The sequence below is a fragment of the Canis lupus genome, chromosome 16, assembly GCF_048164855.1.
Source record: "Canis lupus baileyi chromosome 16, mCanLup2.hap1, whole genome shotgun sequence".
Classification (NCBI taxonomy): domain Eukaryota; kingdom Metazoa; phylum Chordata; class Mammalia; order Carnivora; family Canidae; genus Canis; species Canis lupus.
This window is the reverse complement of record NC_132853.1, coordinates 26,432,128-26,451,852: the sequence shown is the minus strand read 5'-3', so window position 1 is coordinate 26,451,852 and position 19,725 is coordinate 26,432,128. Positions and strand designations below refer to the sequence as shown.

The 19,725-nt window shown below is 35.6% G+C and overlaps 1 protein-coding gene across 6 annotated transcripts in view; it reads left to right on the top strand.

The window, feature by feature from the left end:
• MED13 (mediator complex subunit 13) overlaps positions 1-19,725 on the top strand; it is a 102,703-nt gene that overhangs the window by 46,461 nt on the left and 36,517 nt on the right. For all 6 annotated transcript variants that reach the window (XR_012008715.1, XR_012008714.1, XR_012008716.1 and 3 more), the window contains exons 9-14: positions 39-722; positions 12,410-12,623; positions 14,221-14,302; positions 16,002-16,123; positions 18,147-18,237; positions 18,367-18,581. Coding sequence is in view for 3 of the 6 variants with exons in the window: in XM_072779698.1 (XP_072635799.1) it covers positions 39-722; positions 12,410-12,623; positions 14,221-14,302; positions 16,002-16,123; positions 18,147-18,237; positions 18,367-18,581 (1,408 nt within the window). In the remaining 3 variants the exon portion in view is untranslated. The remainder of the gene's footprint in view (positions 1-38; positions 723-12,409; positions 12,624-14,220; positions 14,303-16,001; positions 16,124-18,146; positions 18,238-18,366; positions 18,582-19,725) is intronic.

The window sequence follows — 19,725 nt, the reverse complement described above, 5'->3', positions numbered from 1 at the left end:
ATACTGTGAACATTAAACCTTTTCTTTTAATTTTTCAGGCACAAAAGTCTCAAACCAAGAAATCCTGGACAACAAGGACAGGCACCATCTTTAAGTCAGCAACAACAAGTACTTCCTAAGCACAAGACCAATGAAAAACAAGAAAAGAGTGAAAAACCCCAGAAACGCCCCTTGACTCCTTTTCACCATCGTGTATCTGTTAGTGATGATGTTGGCATGGATACAGATTCAGCTAGCCAAAGACTTGTGATCTCCGCCCCAGACAGTCAAGTGAGATTTTCAAACATCCGAACTAATGATGTAGCAAAGACTCCTCAGATGCATGGCACCGAAATGGCAAATTCACCTCAACCACCCCCACTTAGTCCTCATCCATGTGACGTGGTTGATGAAGGAGTGACTAAAACACCTTCAACTCCTCAAAGTCAACATTTTTATCAAATGCCAACACCAGATCCCCTGGTTCCTTCTAAACCAATGGAAGATAGGATAGACAGTTTATCCCAGTCTTTTCCAGCTCAATTCCAGGAAGCTGTAGAACCTACAGTATATGTTGGTACAGCAGTAAACTTGGAAGAAGATGAAGCTAATATAGCCTGGAAGTATTACAAAGTCCCAAAGAAAAAAGATGTAGAGTTTTTACCACCTCAGCTTCCAAGTGATAAATTCAAGGATGATCCAGTTGGACCTTTTGGACAGGAAAGTGTAACTTCAGTTACAGAGTATGTATTTTTTTAATAGTCACTACTTATAATTTAAGAGTAGAAATGATGTAAGTTCTTGATACTAGAACTCCAGAATTAGTTTTGGAGTAGGATTTAGAATAATCCTTTAAATATTAGTTTTTCATAGTTTTTTTACTGTGTTTTTTTTTTTTCCCTCAGGGAACCTATTTATTGTGAAATATTAGTCACAGAAAAAAGTGGAGAAAATAATATCGTTTATCAACCAACTTAAGGATTTTGCATATAATTAGAACTTCTGTGTACTATTTTTCTTCCTCCGTTTTTCTTTCCTCTGTCCTAAATTTGGTATTTATATCCTTTCTATAAATGTTTTTATACACGTACCTCAGTCAATTCATTTTGATTGCTCTATAGTATTTCTTTGTTATGAATATACATAATTTATTTACTTTTGAAAAGATGGACATGTTGGGGTATTTTTCATTTTTTTTCTGGTTACATAGGATATAGCCATGAACTTTTTTGTACACCTTTCCTCGTGTATTTGTGTAAGATTTCCCTAGGTAATAATCTAAAAGTGGAATTGCTGGGCCATTGGTATGTCCATATTCAGTATTAAGGGTTGTTGCCAAGTTGGCTTTCCACCTATACCAGTTTAAACCCTCATCGACCAGCAGTGTATGAGAATAGTTTTTTCTTCAGTGTTTGGTATTACAAGACTTTTAATTTGGCTAATTTTCTGTGTGCTGAAGGGCATCTTACTGTCTTAATTCATGTTTTCGAGATTTGTAGCAAGATCAAGCATCACTTAAAATGTCATTGAACATTTAGATTTCCTCTATATAAATAGATATCCTTTATTCCATTTTTCTTTTCCTTTTTTCCCCCAATTCTTTGCACGTTCTCGCTATTAATCTTATATTAGTTATATGTGCCACAGATATCTTCCGCCTTTTTATGGTTTGCCTTTGTGACATACTTTATGTGGTAAGCTCTTTGGGTCTCTCTTTACTATGTTATTCTGATAACATTTATATTCTGTCCCATAAGCCTTTTGCATTTTTAGCTATAGACTTTTCTAAAAGGTGAAAGTCACCCAACAAAACACCATTATAGTCATTAAAAGTATCTTCGTACCATTTCAAGACCAAGTAGTATGCAAAGATTGTATTTCTTCTGTATTACCCTGTTAGCAAAAGTATTGAGTCTTTTTTTTTTTTTTTTTAAGATTTTATTTGTTTATTCATGCGACACAACGGAGAGAGGCACAGGCACAGGCAGAGGGAGATGGAGAAGCAGGCGTGCCATGCAGGGAGCCTGACATGGGACTTAATCCTGGGTCTCTAGGATTGCACCCTGGGCTGAAGGCGGCACTAAACTGCTGAGTCTTTTCTTTAGCTTAGAATTTAAAAATTTACAAGAATATGTGCAGATATAGTAATCTTTTGTTCAGTCCTTATATTGGGCATTTGCGGACAGCTGGCTCAGTTTGAAGTCTTTTTTTTTTTTTTTTTTTTTTTTCGTTTTTTTTTCCCCCCTGTGTCTTGCTGCTGGGAAGTTCTCTTCTTGTATAATATCTGCATTTTTTTTTCCTCATTCACTGTGGAACCTCTGTAATTCACGTGTTGAGCTTCTGTATTTTCTCTCATTTTCCATTTGTTTTTTTCCTTTATATTCTAAGAGGATTTCTCAGATTTCTTCTAGGCCTTTCTTGAAGTCTTAAAATTTATTGCTCATGTTTTATTTCTGACTTTTTTTAAAAAGTTCATCCTCTTCTTGTTTAATGTTCTATATTTCTTTTTTTTTTTAAGATTTTATTTATTTATTCATGCTAGGCAGAGACACAGGCAGAGGGACAAGCAGGCTCCATGCAGGAAGCCCAATATGAGACTCGATCCCAGGACTTGGGGATCAGGCCCTGAGTCAAAGATAAGACACCCAACCGCTGAGCCACCCAGGCGTCCCAACTTTTTTGTCTTTAGAATTACTTTATTTTCATCTTTTTACTATCCTGCCTCTCATCACTTTTTTTTTTTTTTTTTTTAATGATAGTCACACAGAAAGAGAGAGAGAGAGGCAGAAACATAGGCAGAGGGAGAAGCAGGCCCCATGCACTGGGAGCCCGATGTGGGATTCGATCCCGGGTCTCCAGGATCGCACCCTGGGCCAAAGACAGGCACCAAACCGCTGCACCACCCGGGGATCCCTCTCATCACTTTTTTAAATAATTATTTCTTTATAAACTTTTTTTTTTTTTTTAATTGAGAGGAAGAGAGGGGCAGAGAGAAACTTAAGCAGGCCCTATGCCCAGCTCAAAGCCCAGTGGTGGTGGTGAGGGAGATGCTCACAATTCTGAGATCATGACCTGAGGTGAAATGAAGAGATGCTTACTTGACTGAGCCACCCAGGTGCTCCTCTTCACACACATTTTATTTCATTTATTTTTAAAGGTTTTATTTATTCATGAGAGACACAGAGAGAGAGGAAGAGACATAGGCAAAGGGAGAAGCAGGCTTCACGCAGGGAGCCCGATGTGACACTTGATCCCAGGACCCAAGGATCACGACCTGAGCTGAAGGCAGACAGACGCTCAACTGCTGAGCCACTCAGGCATCTCTCTTCATACACATTTTAGAATAAAGGAAGGAATAGGGGAGCTGATTGGCAGGCCTTAGTAAATAATTTAGTTATTATCAGTTCTGTGTACTGTTTTATGATAACAGTGTTGGGAATGATTTGGAGGAGAGGCCTGGTGCCTAAATTCCAGAATGAAGAGGATGTCAAGTCTTGGGTCTTTACCAGGTAGCTTGTTCATTTTTCTTAGAAAAGAAACCCTTTTTTTCCCTTCCATTTTCAGCTTTTATTTTCAATTCTGTTTAAAGATACAGGTCCAGATTTTCTCTTATTTTAGGGGGGCAGTTTGTTTATATAGGTTGCCTGTAGTCCCCTCTTGCATATTCTATCTAAGCTATGTGCTTTCTCTCCTCTATTTTCATTGATTTCGAGCTTCCCTGAGACTAAGCAAAATTAAAATGTCTGACCCATTTGTAGCCTCTCTTATTTTCTCTACTGTTAAAGACATATTTTCTTTTAATATTCCTTATTATTTTAGTAAACAAAACTGAGTGCCTTACTTATCTAGCTCTTTGAATCTTAAAAGTATTTTAATTTTTTTTTAAGATTTTAATTTAATTTAATTTATTTATTTGAGAGAGAGCACAAGCAGCAGGGAGAGGGAGAGGAAGAAGCAGACTCCCTGCTGATCGGAGAGCCAGATGAGGGACTCCATCCCAAGACCCTAGGATCATAGGATCTGAGCCTATGGGGTAGGCGCTTAACCAACTGGGCCACCCAGGCGCCCCGTCTTGTTTTGTTTTAATTAAAACTAATTTGGATATGAAATTTAGGAACTTCAGGATACCCTTAGGATCATGGAAGAAAACTAGCTTGTTTAATAACTAGTCAGGGGGGTCTCTTGAAAGCAAATTTAGGAACTTCAGGATACCCTTAGGATCATGGAAGAAAACTAGCTTATTTAATAACTAGTCAGGGGGGTCTCTTGAAAGCAAATGATTCTTAGAAATAAGTCTTAAAAGATCTTAGTCTTATTTGTGCTGAATATAATATAAACGTCCAACTCTTGTCTGAAACTACTGTTGGTTTCCTTGTTTCCATATCTCTCTGCATATATTCTCTACACAGTAGAGTGATCATTGTTAAACATTGTTACTCATTTGCTTAAAACTCTTTAGTAGTTTCCCTTTACGTTTAGAATAAATTCCAGACTCTTGGGATACCTGGGTGGCTCAGTGGTTGAGCATCTGCCTTTGTTGTTTTGTTTTTGTTTTTAAAGATTTTATTTATTTATTCATGAGACAGACACACACACACACACACACACACACACACACACACACACACACAAACAGAGAGAGAAGCAGGCTCCATGCAGGGAGCCTAATGTGGGACTTGATTCCGGGTCTCCAGGATCAGGCCCTGGACTAAAGGCGGCGCTAAACTGCTGAGCCACCCAGGCTGCCCACGCATCTGCCTTTGGCTCAGGTTGTGATTCCGGGGTGCTGGGATTGAGTCCTGCATCAGGCTCCCTGCCGGCAGCCTGCTTCTTCCTCTGCCTGTGTTTTAGTCTCTCTCTTGGTCTCTCATGAATAAATAAAATCTTTAAAAAAAAAAAAAAAAAATCCAAACTCTCTTTCCTCATCTGTAAGATTCTGCCCAGTTCCTACCTAGCTCCTTACTCTTACCTACTACTCCTATGTGCTTCCTGACTTAATGACTTCAGCTTTCTTGCTCTCCCTTTAGAAAGCCAAGCTCATTCCTAATGGCCTTTAGAATTGTATTACAGGTGGGGAAACAGCTGGCTCCTTATTATTCAGCTGTGCTGAAAAGTTACCTTCTCTGGAAGTATTTTCTTGACTCTTTTATCTTAAACTATGGCTTTTCTTCACTCCCTAGATCACTACCTATCTTGTACACTGCTTTCATTTTTTTCCTTTATATATAACATCTGAAACTACATGATGTATTTGTTAATTATCTTTCCCGTATTAAAATGTAAGCTGTATGAGAGCAAGGACTCTCCGTCTTGTTTATTGCTGCATTCCTCCAGTATATACCCCCTCTCCCGAAAAATTCTAGACCCATAGTAGACATTCAGCAAATGTTTGGATAAATGAAACAATAGTATGGCCCTATGATTTTAGAACTTGTTTCCTTTCTAGATGATATTTTCTTACCTAATGTATATAAAATGTAGCATTTTGAATATATTTAGTTTTACAAACTTAAAGGGTAAGTTTTTATGGGCATATCATATTCATAAGAACCAAAAATCCTAGCCATAACTTTAAATAACTATATTAGCTGCTTCTGTGCATGAATATCTATAAGTGAAATGAAATGAAGATCTCTTAGAAGTTAATGCAGTTTAACTTTAGAATCTTTTCTGAAATTATTTGACGTTTTCCTCATTCAAGAAGAATGAGAAGAAAGAAGCGTAATGTAGAACGGTAACGTGCAGAGTAGAATGGTGCTGGGTCATGACTATGTAAGTTAGGGAAATAACATGCTTCTGTCTGTTCCTGGTCATCCTTTTTTCCTCTTCATAAAAAGAAAAGACTGAATAAAAAGTTTTTTTTTTTTTTTAAATTCTGTGTCTCATGTGAGTATTGTTTTGGTTACATCAGTTACCAAAATGGGTATTGTCTCACAATTTACTTTTAGATAGAATCCTTTTTATTACTATTGTAGATTAGACTATGGAAAAATATCACTTCAGCTGCTTAGCTACTTGAAATATGAACTAAAACATTTATGGAATATAATTGTTCTATATTTGATAGGTTACAAGTTTTTTGGTTTTATGTTTTAATTATCTGGATGATTCTTTTCCTTTTGTAGTTAACTGTTCTGTGGCAAAAGTTCTCAATTGGGGCAGTTTCTTACTCCTTTACTCATACTTTCCAGGTGACATTTGACAGTGTTAGAGACAGTTTAGATGATCATAATTGGGAGTGTGCCACTATTTGGTAGGTAGAGGCCAGGGATGAAATGTCCTACAATATATATAGGACAGTCCTTAACAACAGAGCCCAAAATGTTAATAGTGTTGGGGTGCTTTAATATCATGAATCACTTTTAACGGAAATTTGAACTCTAGAATAAATTATTAAAATAGGCCAAACCTGTTTACTGATTAGTTTTACTAGGGAGATGCCCCATACTATTATTCAGTAAAATACTTGGCATGGGCCTTGATGTTTGCATTATGCTAAAGCAAAAGTTTTGTTTTTTTTATTTCATATGTTAAAAGGATCTTGTTTGGGGATCCCTGGGTGGCGCAGCGGTTTAGTGCCTGCCTTTGGCCCAGGGCGCGATCCTGGAGACCCAGGATCGAATCCCACGTCGGGCTCCCGGTGCATGGAGCCTGCTTCTCCCTCTGCCTGTGTCTCTGCCTCTCTCTCTCTCTCTCTCTCTCTCTCTCTTTCTCTGAGTATCATAAATAAATAAAAATTAAAAAAAAAAAAAGGATCTTGTTTGGATAGCTTAGTAATTCAGGTCCTGCTATTAATGTTACTTGATTTAACAATAATGTCATGAGGATCATCAGATATCCCATCATTAAAATAAATTCTATGAATTAATGTTCTCTCTTGGTGGCATTTAAACAACCTTTCTAAATTCTTTATAGAAGCATTGTATAGCTTTAAAGATATCATATGATCTTTTCTAGTCATAGAATAATCCATTCAGAAGTCTAGATTGTTTTATATATAAATAAGTTTCTGAGTTATTACCTAGACATTGTTATTTCTAATCTTTTTCCATAGTTGAGTTTTGTATTTATTTAGTATTCATTCATTCATTCATTCATGAGACACAGAAAGAGAGGGGCAGACATAGGCAGAAGGAGAAGCAAGCTCCATGAAGGGAGCCCAATGCAGGACTCGATCTTGGGACTTGATCCCAGGACCCTGGGACCACGCCCTGAGCCAAAGGCAGACCCTCAACTGCTGAGCCACTCAAGTGTCTCCATAGTTGAGTTTTGAAAGTTTATTTATTTATTTAATAAATAATTTATTGGTGTTGAATTTGCCAACATACAGAATAACCCCCAGTGCTCATCCTGTCAGGTGCCCCCCTCAGTGCCCGTCACCCATTCACCCCTACCCCCTGCCCTCTTCCCCTTCCACCACCCCTAGTTCATTTCCCAGAGTTAGGAGTCTTTATGTTTTGTCTCCCTTTCTGATATGAAAGTGTATTTAAATATATGACAGTTAATTAGGGGGCTGTTGTAACCTCTAAATTATTTCATCCTTAGGAACATTATCTTTTTTTTTTAATTTTTAAAAATTTATTTATTCATGAGAGACCCACAGAGAGGCAGAGACATAAGCAGAGGGAGAAGCAGGCTCCATGGAGGAAGCCCGATGTGAGACTTGTTCTAGGGACTCCGGGATCACGCCCTGAGTCAAAGGCAGATGCTCAACTCCTGAGCCACCCAGGCATCCCCATTATCTTTCTTTTTAAATTCATATTCCTCAAAGATATATTTTATCATTTTGAATAAAACTGAAGTTTCTCTACTCTAGTATGCAAGATGCTGTAAGGCACTGTCAGTATAAAATAAATTTGCTCCTGGCCCTAAATGAAATTGTAATCTAATGGAAAATAAAATTCAATTCTCTGATAGAAGTACATATAAAATATGTTAGGGATGGAGAACCAGAGTGAAGAAGAGTTTAATTCCCATTCATGAAGATCCAGAAGTTTATATACTTGGGTAAGGATAGATTCCCAGATGTTGCTTAGTAGTTTGGTATGTCATGATAAGAAATTAGACCTGAAAGGTGGAGTAGGGCTATATAATGGAGTAGCAAAATATTGTTTATAAGCTTATATATTATCCTTGAGATGATAGGGGCACTGTTGCTAGTTTTTTTGAGGAAGATAAAAACAGGGTTTTGGAAAATAAGCATTTTATAAATATTAATCAAGTAGCATTATTGAAAGATTGGAATGAAGAGATATATATATTTATGAAAGGACATTAGTTTGGACATCAAGAATAGCTCAGGTATAAGGTGATTGAAGGCCCAAGGAAAATTAGAAAGAGATTGTTAGGGATGTGTGGAATTTTTTTTTTTTTTTTTAGATTTTTATTTATTCATGAGAGAGACTGAGAGACCGAGAGAGAGAGAGAAAGAGAGAGGCCGAGACATAGGCAGAGGGAGAGCCTGGCTCTCTGTTGGGAGCCTGCTGCAGGACTCAATCCCAGGACTCCAGGATCACAACCTGAGCTGAAGGCAGGCAGTCAACCACTGAGCCACCCAGGCGTCCCAGGAATGTGTGGCTTTTGTGGGTGTAGAGTAGACTGAAGAGCTGTAAAGGAATGGTAAAGTAGAGGAGTAACAGGAGAGTTAAAGACCATATTTATTTTATGAGGGAAAGAGGAGGAAAAACAGATTTGAACACTTCTACCTTTTTATTTACTTTAGACTAAATCTTAAGCTTAATTTCTAGGATTTTTTTTTAAAGTTAAAGAAATGTTAATCCTTTGTTATCTTGAAGGAGAAGGATTGGGAAATTTAAATGTTTCAGCTATGCCTTGGTGTACAATATGGCTTAACTATGTGCTTGTAATACATATACATTATAAATTAGTGAATTCAGTTTTATAAGTCTGCTTAAAGGTTCAATCAGGCAGTTGTCAAGTGTCTGAAACTTAGGAGAGGAAACTTCTGTTAACCCAGTGGGAATAATGTATAATGCAAAGAGCAACAAGAATGTATCAGTATAAAAAGAACTTTTAAAATGAAAGTTGACTTTTACCAGGTGTATGCCATTTTAGAAAGCGAGGAAGGAGAAATTTGGACATTTATTTATGTTAAGTGAAAACTCAATTTCCATTTGGTATAAATAAAGTTTTCCATTGATTGCTATTTATGGGTGCCACTGTGCTTCCATAATAGGTGGATAAACAAAAGAAAGCAATACTTAGTTTAATTAATTCTAGGTAATATTGTCATATCTTGTCTGGAAGAATTTTTATTGAATAAAACTTGAAAGCATGTGCTACTCTAAGCTATGTTAAATTCTCTACAAAAATATTTTAGGAGGGGTGGTTCAGTTGGCTAAGTGTCCAACTCTTGATTTTTGCTTAGTTCATGACCTCTCAGGGTGGTGAGATCAAGCCCCTCATTGGGCTCTGTGTCAGTCTGTTTGAGATTCTCTTCCTTTCACACTCCCCCTTCCCAGCTCACATGCACAGGCATTCTCTTTCTCTCTCAAATAAATTACAGTTGATGAGTAATAAAAAAGTAATTTCAGTTTTCTTTGGGGTTTGCAAAGCTTCCTGTACATGGCTGTACCTAGTCCTCTTCCAGTTTGTATTTAGCTTTTTATCTTATTGAAACTATCTCTGTAGTTAACCATTTGGCTATATGTGAAAGTTTCTTTTAGAAAAGGAGAGGTGTTATTTCTGTTTCATAAAAGTACATGTATACTAAATAATTGGAGAGTGATGAAATAACTTTGAGTTTTTAATCCAGCATCTTTTAAAAATCACAGTTTTTTCTATTATGATTTTTAAATATAGATGGATGTGTAATGTAAATTATATTTTAAAATTTGTTGTGACTTGATACTCTTGATATTATTAACTACATTTAAATTCTTTGCATATCCCAATGTCTGTGAGAATCATTCAATAAAATAACAAGTTGTCTTTAGGCACTGCATTTGGTTTACTCATTTTTATTCTTAACAGAGCCCTATGCAGTAGCATTGGTTCTTTTAATGTTACTGCACACTAATTTAACTACCTATGTAAACAGTGTGGCAGTTTTCCTGCTTCTGCCAGAGGACAACTTAATATGAAAAAGATTTGTTTTATTCAGCCCTACACAGAGTAGTAGAGTTTTTCAGGTTGGTGGTGGGGAGGGGGAGTGGAATCTTACACTTTTCCCTTATGAATAGTTACTTGAATATACATACTTAAAATCCATCTAGCCCCTAACCTTGCTATATTACCTTAGCAAACCGTTTGTTTCCCCATAATTTACACATCAAAGTCAGAGAACATACCCTTTATTTCCTATCTTAAAAGGTTAATTTAAGTATTAAAATCTGTCAGAGTAGATGGAAGAACCAGTTTTAGAGTATTTATGTTAGAAGCTAATAGTTCAAAAAACAGTTATTTAGGGTCTAACATGGTAAGGTATAAAAGCTACTCTTAAATATTCATTTATAGAACAGAACTATTCTAACAATTGTGAAACATATCCCTGTTGACTAGTTAGCACCATGTTCTCATGGAAAAAAGTTTTTGTAGACTTAGGATTTTAGTTTTGGTGATAAATCTAGCATATTGGGAATAAAAATGGCATATATGATATTTGATAGCATATTAGGAAATATCAATTATGTTTGATGGCCTATATTTCAACCTTAGCTTGCAAGAGTATAGAGTGCTTCTCGTGCTGGGCATTGGTGAATAGATTTAAAAATCCGATATCCCTCTCATTCAGAGATTTTATGAGCTAGCAAATGCCTTCATCATTCTCACATCTTACATCTCTTAACGACTTTCTGTCTTAAATTACAGGACAGATAAGTGGCAGCAGTGTCACTTTCTGACAAAGATGGTTTATTTCAAAGTACAGGCTATTGTATTTTAGGGTTATTACGCAACCACAACATCTCTATCCTATGTGGCTTTTAGATATTCATTTAGGAAATATATATTGAGTAACTTATACATGCCACACACTGTTCTAGGCATTTGAGTTAATTTAGTGAACAAAAACAAGCTCCCCATCATTTAGGGGCTTATATCCTAGTGAGAGTGACAATCAACTATGAACATAAGCAAGTTATAAGTGCTATAGAGGAAAAAATAGAGCAGGGCAAGGGGGTTCAGTGTTGAGGCAGTTGGGCATTTTGCAATTTTAAATAAGGACTCGTACATAAAGTGACATTTAAATAAAACTCTTAGCAAGTGAGGAAGATGGCCATGCTGATATTTGGAGAAAGAATGCTCCAAACAAAAGGGAATAGCCAGGAATGTGTCTGGTCTGTTAGAGGAACATCAAGCAAATTCTTGGAAGCAGAATGAGAGGGGAAGTAGAATAACAGAAGATGAAGTTGGAGAGGAAAAGAGGAGAAAGATCATGGAAAGCTTTGGTAGGATTTTAGTTTTTATTCAGAATAAAATAGTCCTTATAGGATTTTGACTATGGTTTGCTTCTTTCTGGCAGCGTGGGAAACTCAGTTTTATAAACCACAGAAAACATGAATCTGGGAGTCAAAAAGTATCTTACACAAACCAAAATCAAATCATTCAGTATTCACATTCACCCAGCACCCTGGTCTTCAGAAAGAGAAAAGTCCTGATGCTTTCCAGGATTCTGGTGGTGCAGATCAGCTTGTTGTGATTTCTCCTTCTCTTAACCTAAGATTTCAGCTTTCTTTGGTGTCAGTTTCTTACTATTTTGTGTTTCCAACTTCACTGTTGTCTCCTGTCTTGTTCTGTTGTCCTTTGTCATTTTACTGGTTATTTTAGGAGAGTACAAAGAAACATGTTTATTAGTCACCATGTGAAACCATAAGGCTGATAATATAAAAATAGATTTTCCAATATGATCAGAAAAAACCTCTGAGGTACTTGCACTGAAACTTGCCATTATAAAGCCTCTTGTCAGAATTAATAATTATTATGTTTTTTCATGAAACAAATCAGATCTTTAAAAATTTTAAACAATCCATTCATGCAGTATGAAAAGGATAATCGCCTTTGTTGTAGTATAAATTGTATAAAGCTACTCTTGTCTCAACCATTTAGCCCACATTTTGAGAGTTCCTGTCCTGGAGCAGTTTTGATTTAAGAGTACCTTTAAGTTAATGGATTTGGATAAGGTAGTACATTTTAGGATTTGGGAACAGAATGGATTACCAAAAGGGTATATTTTGGTGGAAAGAACATATAGAGAGAGGAGGCCTAGCTTTTAGCTTCATTTCTCTGTTGCTGAATTTGAGGCTTTAATAAATCACATAACCTTTCTATACTTTGGTTTCTTCATTTATAAAATGAAGGATTGCAGGTTAGATCACTTTAATCCTGAAAACTTTATGATTCTTAAGTCATATTGGAATTTTTTCTGCTTTTATGGAAAATAAAATTAATTTTCTAATTTTTTTTTATGCAGGTTAATGGTGCAATGTAAGAAACCTTTAAAAGTTTCTGATGAATTAGTACAGCAATATCAAATTAAAAATCAGTATCTTTCAGCAATAGCATCTGATGCAGAGCAAGAATCTAAAATCGATCCATATGCATTTGTTGAAGGAGATGAGGAATTCCTTTTTCCTGATAAAAAAGATAGACAAAATAGTGAGAGAGAAGCTGTAAAAAAACACAAGGTGAGTAAAAGAAATCAGAGTATACCACAGGGTCACTGAAGATTTGTAACACTGCATATAGTACCATACTTCTCTTTTTTTTTTCTTTTAAAATAAATTTTAAAAAATAGAAGAGATTTATCATTAGGAAAAAAATTTTTTTTGAGAACAAGGGGGAGCAAGGTGGGGGAGACTGGGAGAGAGAGGGTTATTTTTTTTTAAGATTTTATTTATTTGAGAGAGAGCAGGAGTGGGGAGGAGGGGCAGAGGGAGAAAGTAAAGCGGACTCCCCGCTGAGCAGGACGCCTGATATGGGGCTAGATCCCAGGACCATGAGATCATGACCTGAGTTGAAGGCAGATGCTTAACCAACTGAGCCACCCAGGTGTCAAAAGAGAGAGGGAGAGTGTGAGTGAGTGAGTGTGAGAGAGTGTGAGTCTTAAGTAGGCTCCTCACCCAGTGCACAGCCTGACATGGGGCTTAAGCTCGTGATCCTGAGATCATGACTTAAGCAGAAATCAGGAGTTGGACACTTAACTGACTGAGCCACCCATGTGCCTCAGGAAAACTTAAAAACAAAAAAAAAAAAAGTGAATCAGGCACAGCATACAGAATTTAAGAGCTTATGTGGACTTCATAGCTGGTCTCTCTCATACTGAAAAGATTGTTACTGTTCAAGAGTTTTTGTGTTAAAGAGTACATTAACTTCTGTGATATTGAAGTCAGGGCATTTAAGTAAATAAACTATTTTGACACTGAGTTAAAATATGGTATAGGTGAATTGCATTTTCAGAAATATAATAAAATACACTGCTGAGTTTATAAAATACATATTTTTGAATGTGCGTTAAGAACTTATAGTGTCTCTTAAAGTAATATGTTTAATGTAGGATATGGAAGTATTTACTAAATTTTAAAAATTAAATATTAGAGGATCTATTAAGCACAAGGTAACTCTTGGATAAGAACTTTGCCTTAAATATAAAATATGGAGGGCAGCCTGGGTGGCTCAGCGGTTTAGCGCCGCCTTCAGTCCAGAGCGTGATCCTGGAGACCTGGGATCGAATCCCACGTCAGGCTCCCTGCATGGAGCCTGTTTCTCTCTCTGCCTGTGTCTCTGCCTTTCTCTCTCTCTCTCTCTCTCTCTCTGTGTGTGTCTCATGAGTAAATAAAATCTTTTAAAAAAATAAAACAAAATATGGAAATTTAAAAAATTGTGAAAAGGACTCAGTTACAAGTTTAGTACAGAGAATTCATTTCACAAAGTTTTAACCTTACTAAGTGCCTGGTACTTGAAATTTTGTCCTTTGGTAAATATGAAAACAGTAGTAGCTGGGAAGGCTTTAGGTACTATAGAAAGAACATGGACTTTGGAATTTTACAGATTTAGGTTGGAATCCCAGTTCCTCTTTTTATTTATCAGATATATTTCCTGGATTATCTTTAGAACTGTATTTATAATTTGAACATAGTACTTCCTTTTCATATAGGTTAGTTGTGGGAATTAGTATGTCTGTAGAACACCTAGTGGGATGCTTGACATGTAATTACTCAAAAGTTGGAAGATTTTGTTAACTTAAATTATATATTTCAATCTAATATGTAATACTTTTTGCAGGTAGAAGATGGGCCATCTAGTGTAACAGTGTTATCACATGAAGAAGATGCTATGTCATTATTTAGTCCCTCTATCAAGCAAGGTAAAACTTCCCGTATCCTAATCAAAATGTTGCATTCCAGGATTATTACTACAAAGTAATTTGATATTATTGGATTTAACAGTGATCCTTTAAAAATAATTCATATGTTTCATAAGGAGGTACCTATCTTAAAATGATGGGTTTATTGTTTGTTTTGTACTGAGAGAATCAAGTTAAGGTGATAGAAATTCTGTTTTGAACTGTTGGAACTTTACTTTCTCACAAATAAAAATAGCTCTCATCTGTAAAATTAGATTTAAAGAAATCATTGCCTAAGGTCTTTCTTACATCTGAAAACTTATAAATTAGTCTTGACTGTAATTTTGTTGTCCTTTCTCACTCAAATTAGAACTGTTGCTAAAATTATTAATTTAATCAATATTTACCAAGCAGGTGATACATGTAGGCACTGTTCTTGCCACTGAGGATGCTGTGGCCAAGGCTCCACTTTGAAATTGTCTTGGCTAGGGCTTGTTGTGTTTGGAATAGAGAGACATGGCATGTTATTTCTTTTACAAAATCTATTTAACTTCTGACGAAAGCAAAGGAGGTTGTCCTTTTTAGGGGCAAAGTTATGTTTTAATATAGGGGGTCAGGTCAGGCTCTGTGCAGCCAAAAACAAGGATAAGGAAGAGATGGTCTTTCATGAAGTAAATTCAGTTGATAATTCCAAGTAACTTGGTAAGTTAACAGTTTGTGTTCTTTGAATATTTACCTACCCTAGAATGTAAGGAATGTATAATCTTACCTTGTGTGTTCTCAAAATATGGACCACATACCACATTCTGGAGCATCTTTTGAGATGGAGCTTGGAAATCTTGGTTTTTAATAAGTACTCTAGATGATTTTTTACACCAAATTTTAGAACTACTGCTCCAGTGAATTTTTAGAACTGACATGCAGAGGCACTTGGAAAGTGACCTTTATTTTTTTGAAAATGACTGTTTCAGGTCACTTGATATTCCAAGGATGCTTCAGGTTATATACCAAACTGCAAATTTGTTGTTCTGTGTGGGAATGTAAAAGCCGTTTAACTTCCATTGGTATTTGTATTTTTTCTTAAGTAATCATGTATTTTCTCCCCTACAATTGGAGAAAATGGAAAATAAAATTGTAGAAGTAAAATGAAGCTTAACCAAAAGGTAACATTTATTGAGTACTTAAGTGCCTAGCATTGGACAACTGCTTTAGCTACGTCCTTTCATGTTTAATTCTTGCCATTACTAAGGTTCAGAGAGGTTAAAGTTACTTGCTCAGGGTCATTCTATTACTGTTGGAGTTGATAATTCAATAATTGTCTGACTCAAGAGCCAGAGCACTTAGTCATTATACTGTGCTTTCACATTTCAGGAAGATAGAAAAATAAAAGTGTGTGTGTGTGTGTGTGTGTGTGTGTGTGTGTGTGTGTGTGTACTTTTGTCCTAAGAGTGTTTATCTTTTTATTTGCTATATAAAAATCAGAATACATAGCCATGTTATGGATTACATAGCCTTTGATGAGTTTCCTGGAGAAGTTACTACTGTTTATTTGCAACTTTATTTCTATGAAAAAAATTTATAGATTTTAAGCAAATCACAATTTCTTATTGCATAATACCCTTATAAGTTGAAAGTTAGTTATCTAGCTTAAATAAATAGAATAATACTATTTGGTCAATAGAAGAATTTTTTAGTTTGTTTTTCTGATTGACATATATAGATGCTCCACGCCCTACTAGTCATGCCCGTCCGCCATCAACCAGTTTGATATATGACTCAGACCTGGCTGTCTCTTATACTGACCTTGATAATCTCTTCAATTCTGATGAAGATGAACTAACAGTGAGTATTCTATTAATGATTAAAGTTATAGTTTGTTTTTCTTGATTTTATATGGACTTATTTTTCAGAAGTAATGTGTGACTTGAATAATAGGTTTTAGTCCTGAAAAACAGGAAATATTTTGGAATAAAATTTTATTAGTTGGTTCCTTTTTTTTTTCTTTCTTTCTTTTTTAAAGATTTTATTTATTCATGAGAGACACAGAGAGAGATGGGGGGGTGACAGAGATGCAGGGAGCTGGACGTGGAACTCGATCCCGGGTCTCCAGGATCAGGCCCTGGGCTGAAGTGGCGCTAAACCACTGAGCCACCCGGGCTGTCCCAGTTTCTTTTTTTTAAACCTATATTTGAGCAATCGTGGCATAGTGTTGCCTATAAATTATGCGGGTTTTTTCTTTTTTTATATATATATTTGAAGGATATGTGTGATTAAGCTTAATTTCTACATATATTCTTTTTCTGCAGTCTTTAGGAAGCACAATTATTTTCCTGTTCTTTGATCCTCTCATTTGAAAAATGACTCTGGAATTGGCTCACATACATAAAATAACAAGTAATTAATATTAAAATTGTATGCCTTGTCAATTTATTAAGGAATACTACTTATTTTGAGTATGCTTGGCATTATAGCCATTATTATAAGATAGCTGTATGCTATAATAATGAAAGAAGAAGAAGAAGAAATTTTTAATTTTGAACGTCCATTTGCAGGGAAAGTTGATTATACAAGAAAGCTTAAAATGAGATTTGCTAGAATGTCAAGTCTTTAGTAAATTAATGAGCTGAGTGCTACATTATCATAAAAGGGAATTCCATTTTCATTTGCACAAAAGGTAGCTTGGAAACTTCTTTTTTTTTAAAGATTTTGTTTATTTATTTATTCACGAGCGACACAGATTGAGAGAGATAGAGAGAGAGAAAGAGAGAGAGAGGGGCAGAGACACAGGCAGAGGAAGAAGCAGGCACCATGCAGGAAGACATGGGACTTGATCCCGGGTCTCTAGGACCAAGCCCTGGGCTGAAGGCGGTGCTAAACCGCTGAGCCACCCGGGCTGCCTAGCTTGGAAACTTATATAGTACATTTGGTCTTTCTTGTTCTATATAATATGTATTTTTAATCTTCTCTATTGTATGTATGTATATACACACATTTGTATGTACATTTGATTCTTTAATAAAGTGATGTAAGGCAGCTATAGCTATACATAAACTTACATTCTATATCCCTAAATACTTTGGTACTTTTATGCTTTCTCTTTGTAACCATTCATGTATCAGCTGTGACTCTAGTGAGGTAAAAGGTTGTGATTAGAACTCAGTCTACATGTTTATGACAAAGTGGCTAACAAACTTGAACCACGTTGTCAGATCTAAAAACATTGGTGACAGATTAGAGATGGTAAAACTTGATTTGTTCAATGTATTAAAACTGATTTTTAGTTAGGTATCTTGTTTTTCATATGAGATCTTTCTGAAGTTTGTGCTTTGCTTTACATGTTGTAGCATTTTTGTAAGAGTGAGGAGGTTATTAAATATGGTAAAAGTGTAAATTAAATTAGAATTCAGAGGGGTGATTGATTATATAGGAAACTTTAATATGTTTTATTTAAGGGGACAAATGCTTTTTGAGTATCTTTTACTAAGTAGTAGTTCTGATACTACAAATCCTTCTTATTGCAGGTTTCCTCTTTTTTTTTTTTTTTTTTTTAATTTTTATAGACTTTAAATGATTGGTTATTTTTGCTTCTGTGTGTCCTGAAAGTATTGGTCATGTTTTTTGGAAAAACTTTTCCCTCTGTTAATTTGCAGGATTATCAGATAAATAATCTGTTTCACTGATTGCCTAAAAAGTATTTTACATCTTCACAAATTGTATCTAATAACTAATATTTGGCTCTAGTACAACCAGAATAACATATTTGATGAATGGTTTTGACCTTTAAGTTATATCTTAATGATTACCATCTTGGATCACCTTGAACTTTAAATTTCAGGTAAATAATGTGTTTTGTTTTTGTTAACAGCCTGGATCTAAAAAGTCAGCAAATGGAACAGATGATAAATCCAGCAGTAAGGAATCAAAGACAGGAAATCTGGACCCGTTATCTTGCATAAGTAAGCTTCCCAAATCTCCAGATAAATCTATAAATTTTTAATCTGAATAAAATTCCCCACCCCTTACTTTTACACACAGATTAACTTCTTTTTAGTCTTATGTTAAAATGTGTGTTTTATTAACTATAGGCACTGCAGATCTTCATAAAATGTATCCTACACCACCATCGTTGGAACAACATATTATGGGATTTTCTCCAATGAATATGAGTAATAAAGAATATGGTAGTATGGATATAACACCTGGTGGAACTGTTCTAGAAGGAAATAGTTCTAGTATAGGAACACAGTTCAAAATTGAGGTTGATGAAGGATTCTGTAGCCCAAAACCTTCTGAAATTAAAGTAAGTATTTTATTTTTCTAGAAAAACAATTGATTTCCTTTTTTTTTTTTTTTTTTTAGAGAAGGGGAAATGGAGAGGCAGAGGAATAGGGAGAGAGAGGATCTTAAGCAGGCTCCACACCCAGTGTGGATCTCACAACTCTTAAGATCATGACCTGTGCCAAAATCAAGGGTCAGACACCCAACCAACTGAGCCAACCAGGCACCCCTTCCAATATTTTCTTATAGATTGAGTTTGTTGCTGTATTAAAAAAAATCTGTTCCTAGTGATTCTCATTTTGTAGTTACCAGATTTGAAGACTAGTGGTGACACTATTAAGAATGTAGTTAAGAACATATAGTCTGCTTCCATAATTTGGCTATTGTAAATAATGCTGCTTTAAATGTAGGGGTGCATCTATTCCTTTGAATTAGTGTTTTTGTAATTTTTGAGTAAATACCCAGTAGTGCAATTATTGAAATTTAGGGTAGTTCTATTTTTAACTTTTTAAGGAACCTTCACTGTTTTCCACAGTGGCTGCACCAGTTTGCATTCCTCCTAGCAGTGCAAGAGGGTTCCTTTTTCTCCACCAACACCTATTGTTTCTTATGTTTTTCATTTTAGCAATTCTTAAAAGTGTGAGGTGATCTTACTGTAGTTGTTTGTTTGTTTTTTTACTTTAAGTTAGCTCCATCCCTACATGGGGCTCAAACTCAAGATCCTGAGATCAGGAGTTACATACTCTACCAACTGAGCCAGGCAGGCACCTCTCTTGTTGTTTTGATTTGCCTATCCCTGATGATGAATGATGTTGAGCTTATGAATGGATAAAGAAGATGTATGTACACAGAGAGGAATATTATTCAGCCATAAAAAATGAAATCTTGCCATTTGCAATGATATAGATGGAGCTAGAGAGTATAATGCTAAGCAAAATACAAAATACGTCAGAGAAAGAAATTTTGTGTGTGGTATATAACAAAGGAAATGAGCAAAGGAAAAAAAAGAGAAACCAAGAAGCACTTGACTATAAAGATAAACTGATGGTTGGTTACCAGAGGAGAAGTTAGTAGGGGATCAATGAAATAGGTGATGAGAATTATTAAGGAGTGCATTGGTGATGAGCACTGGATAATGTACAGGATTACTGAATCACTATATTAAC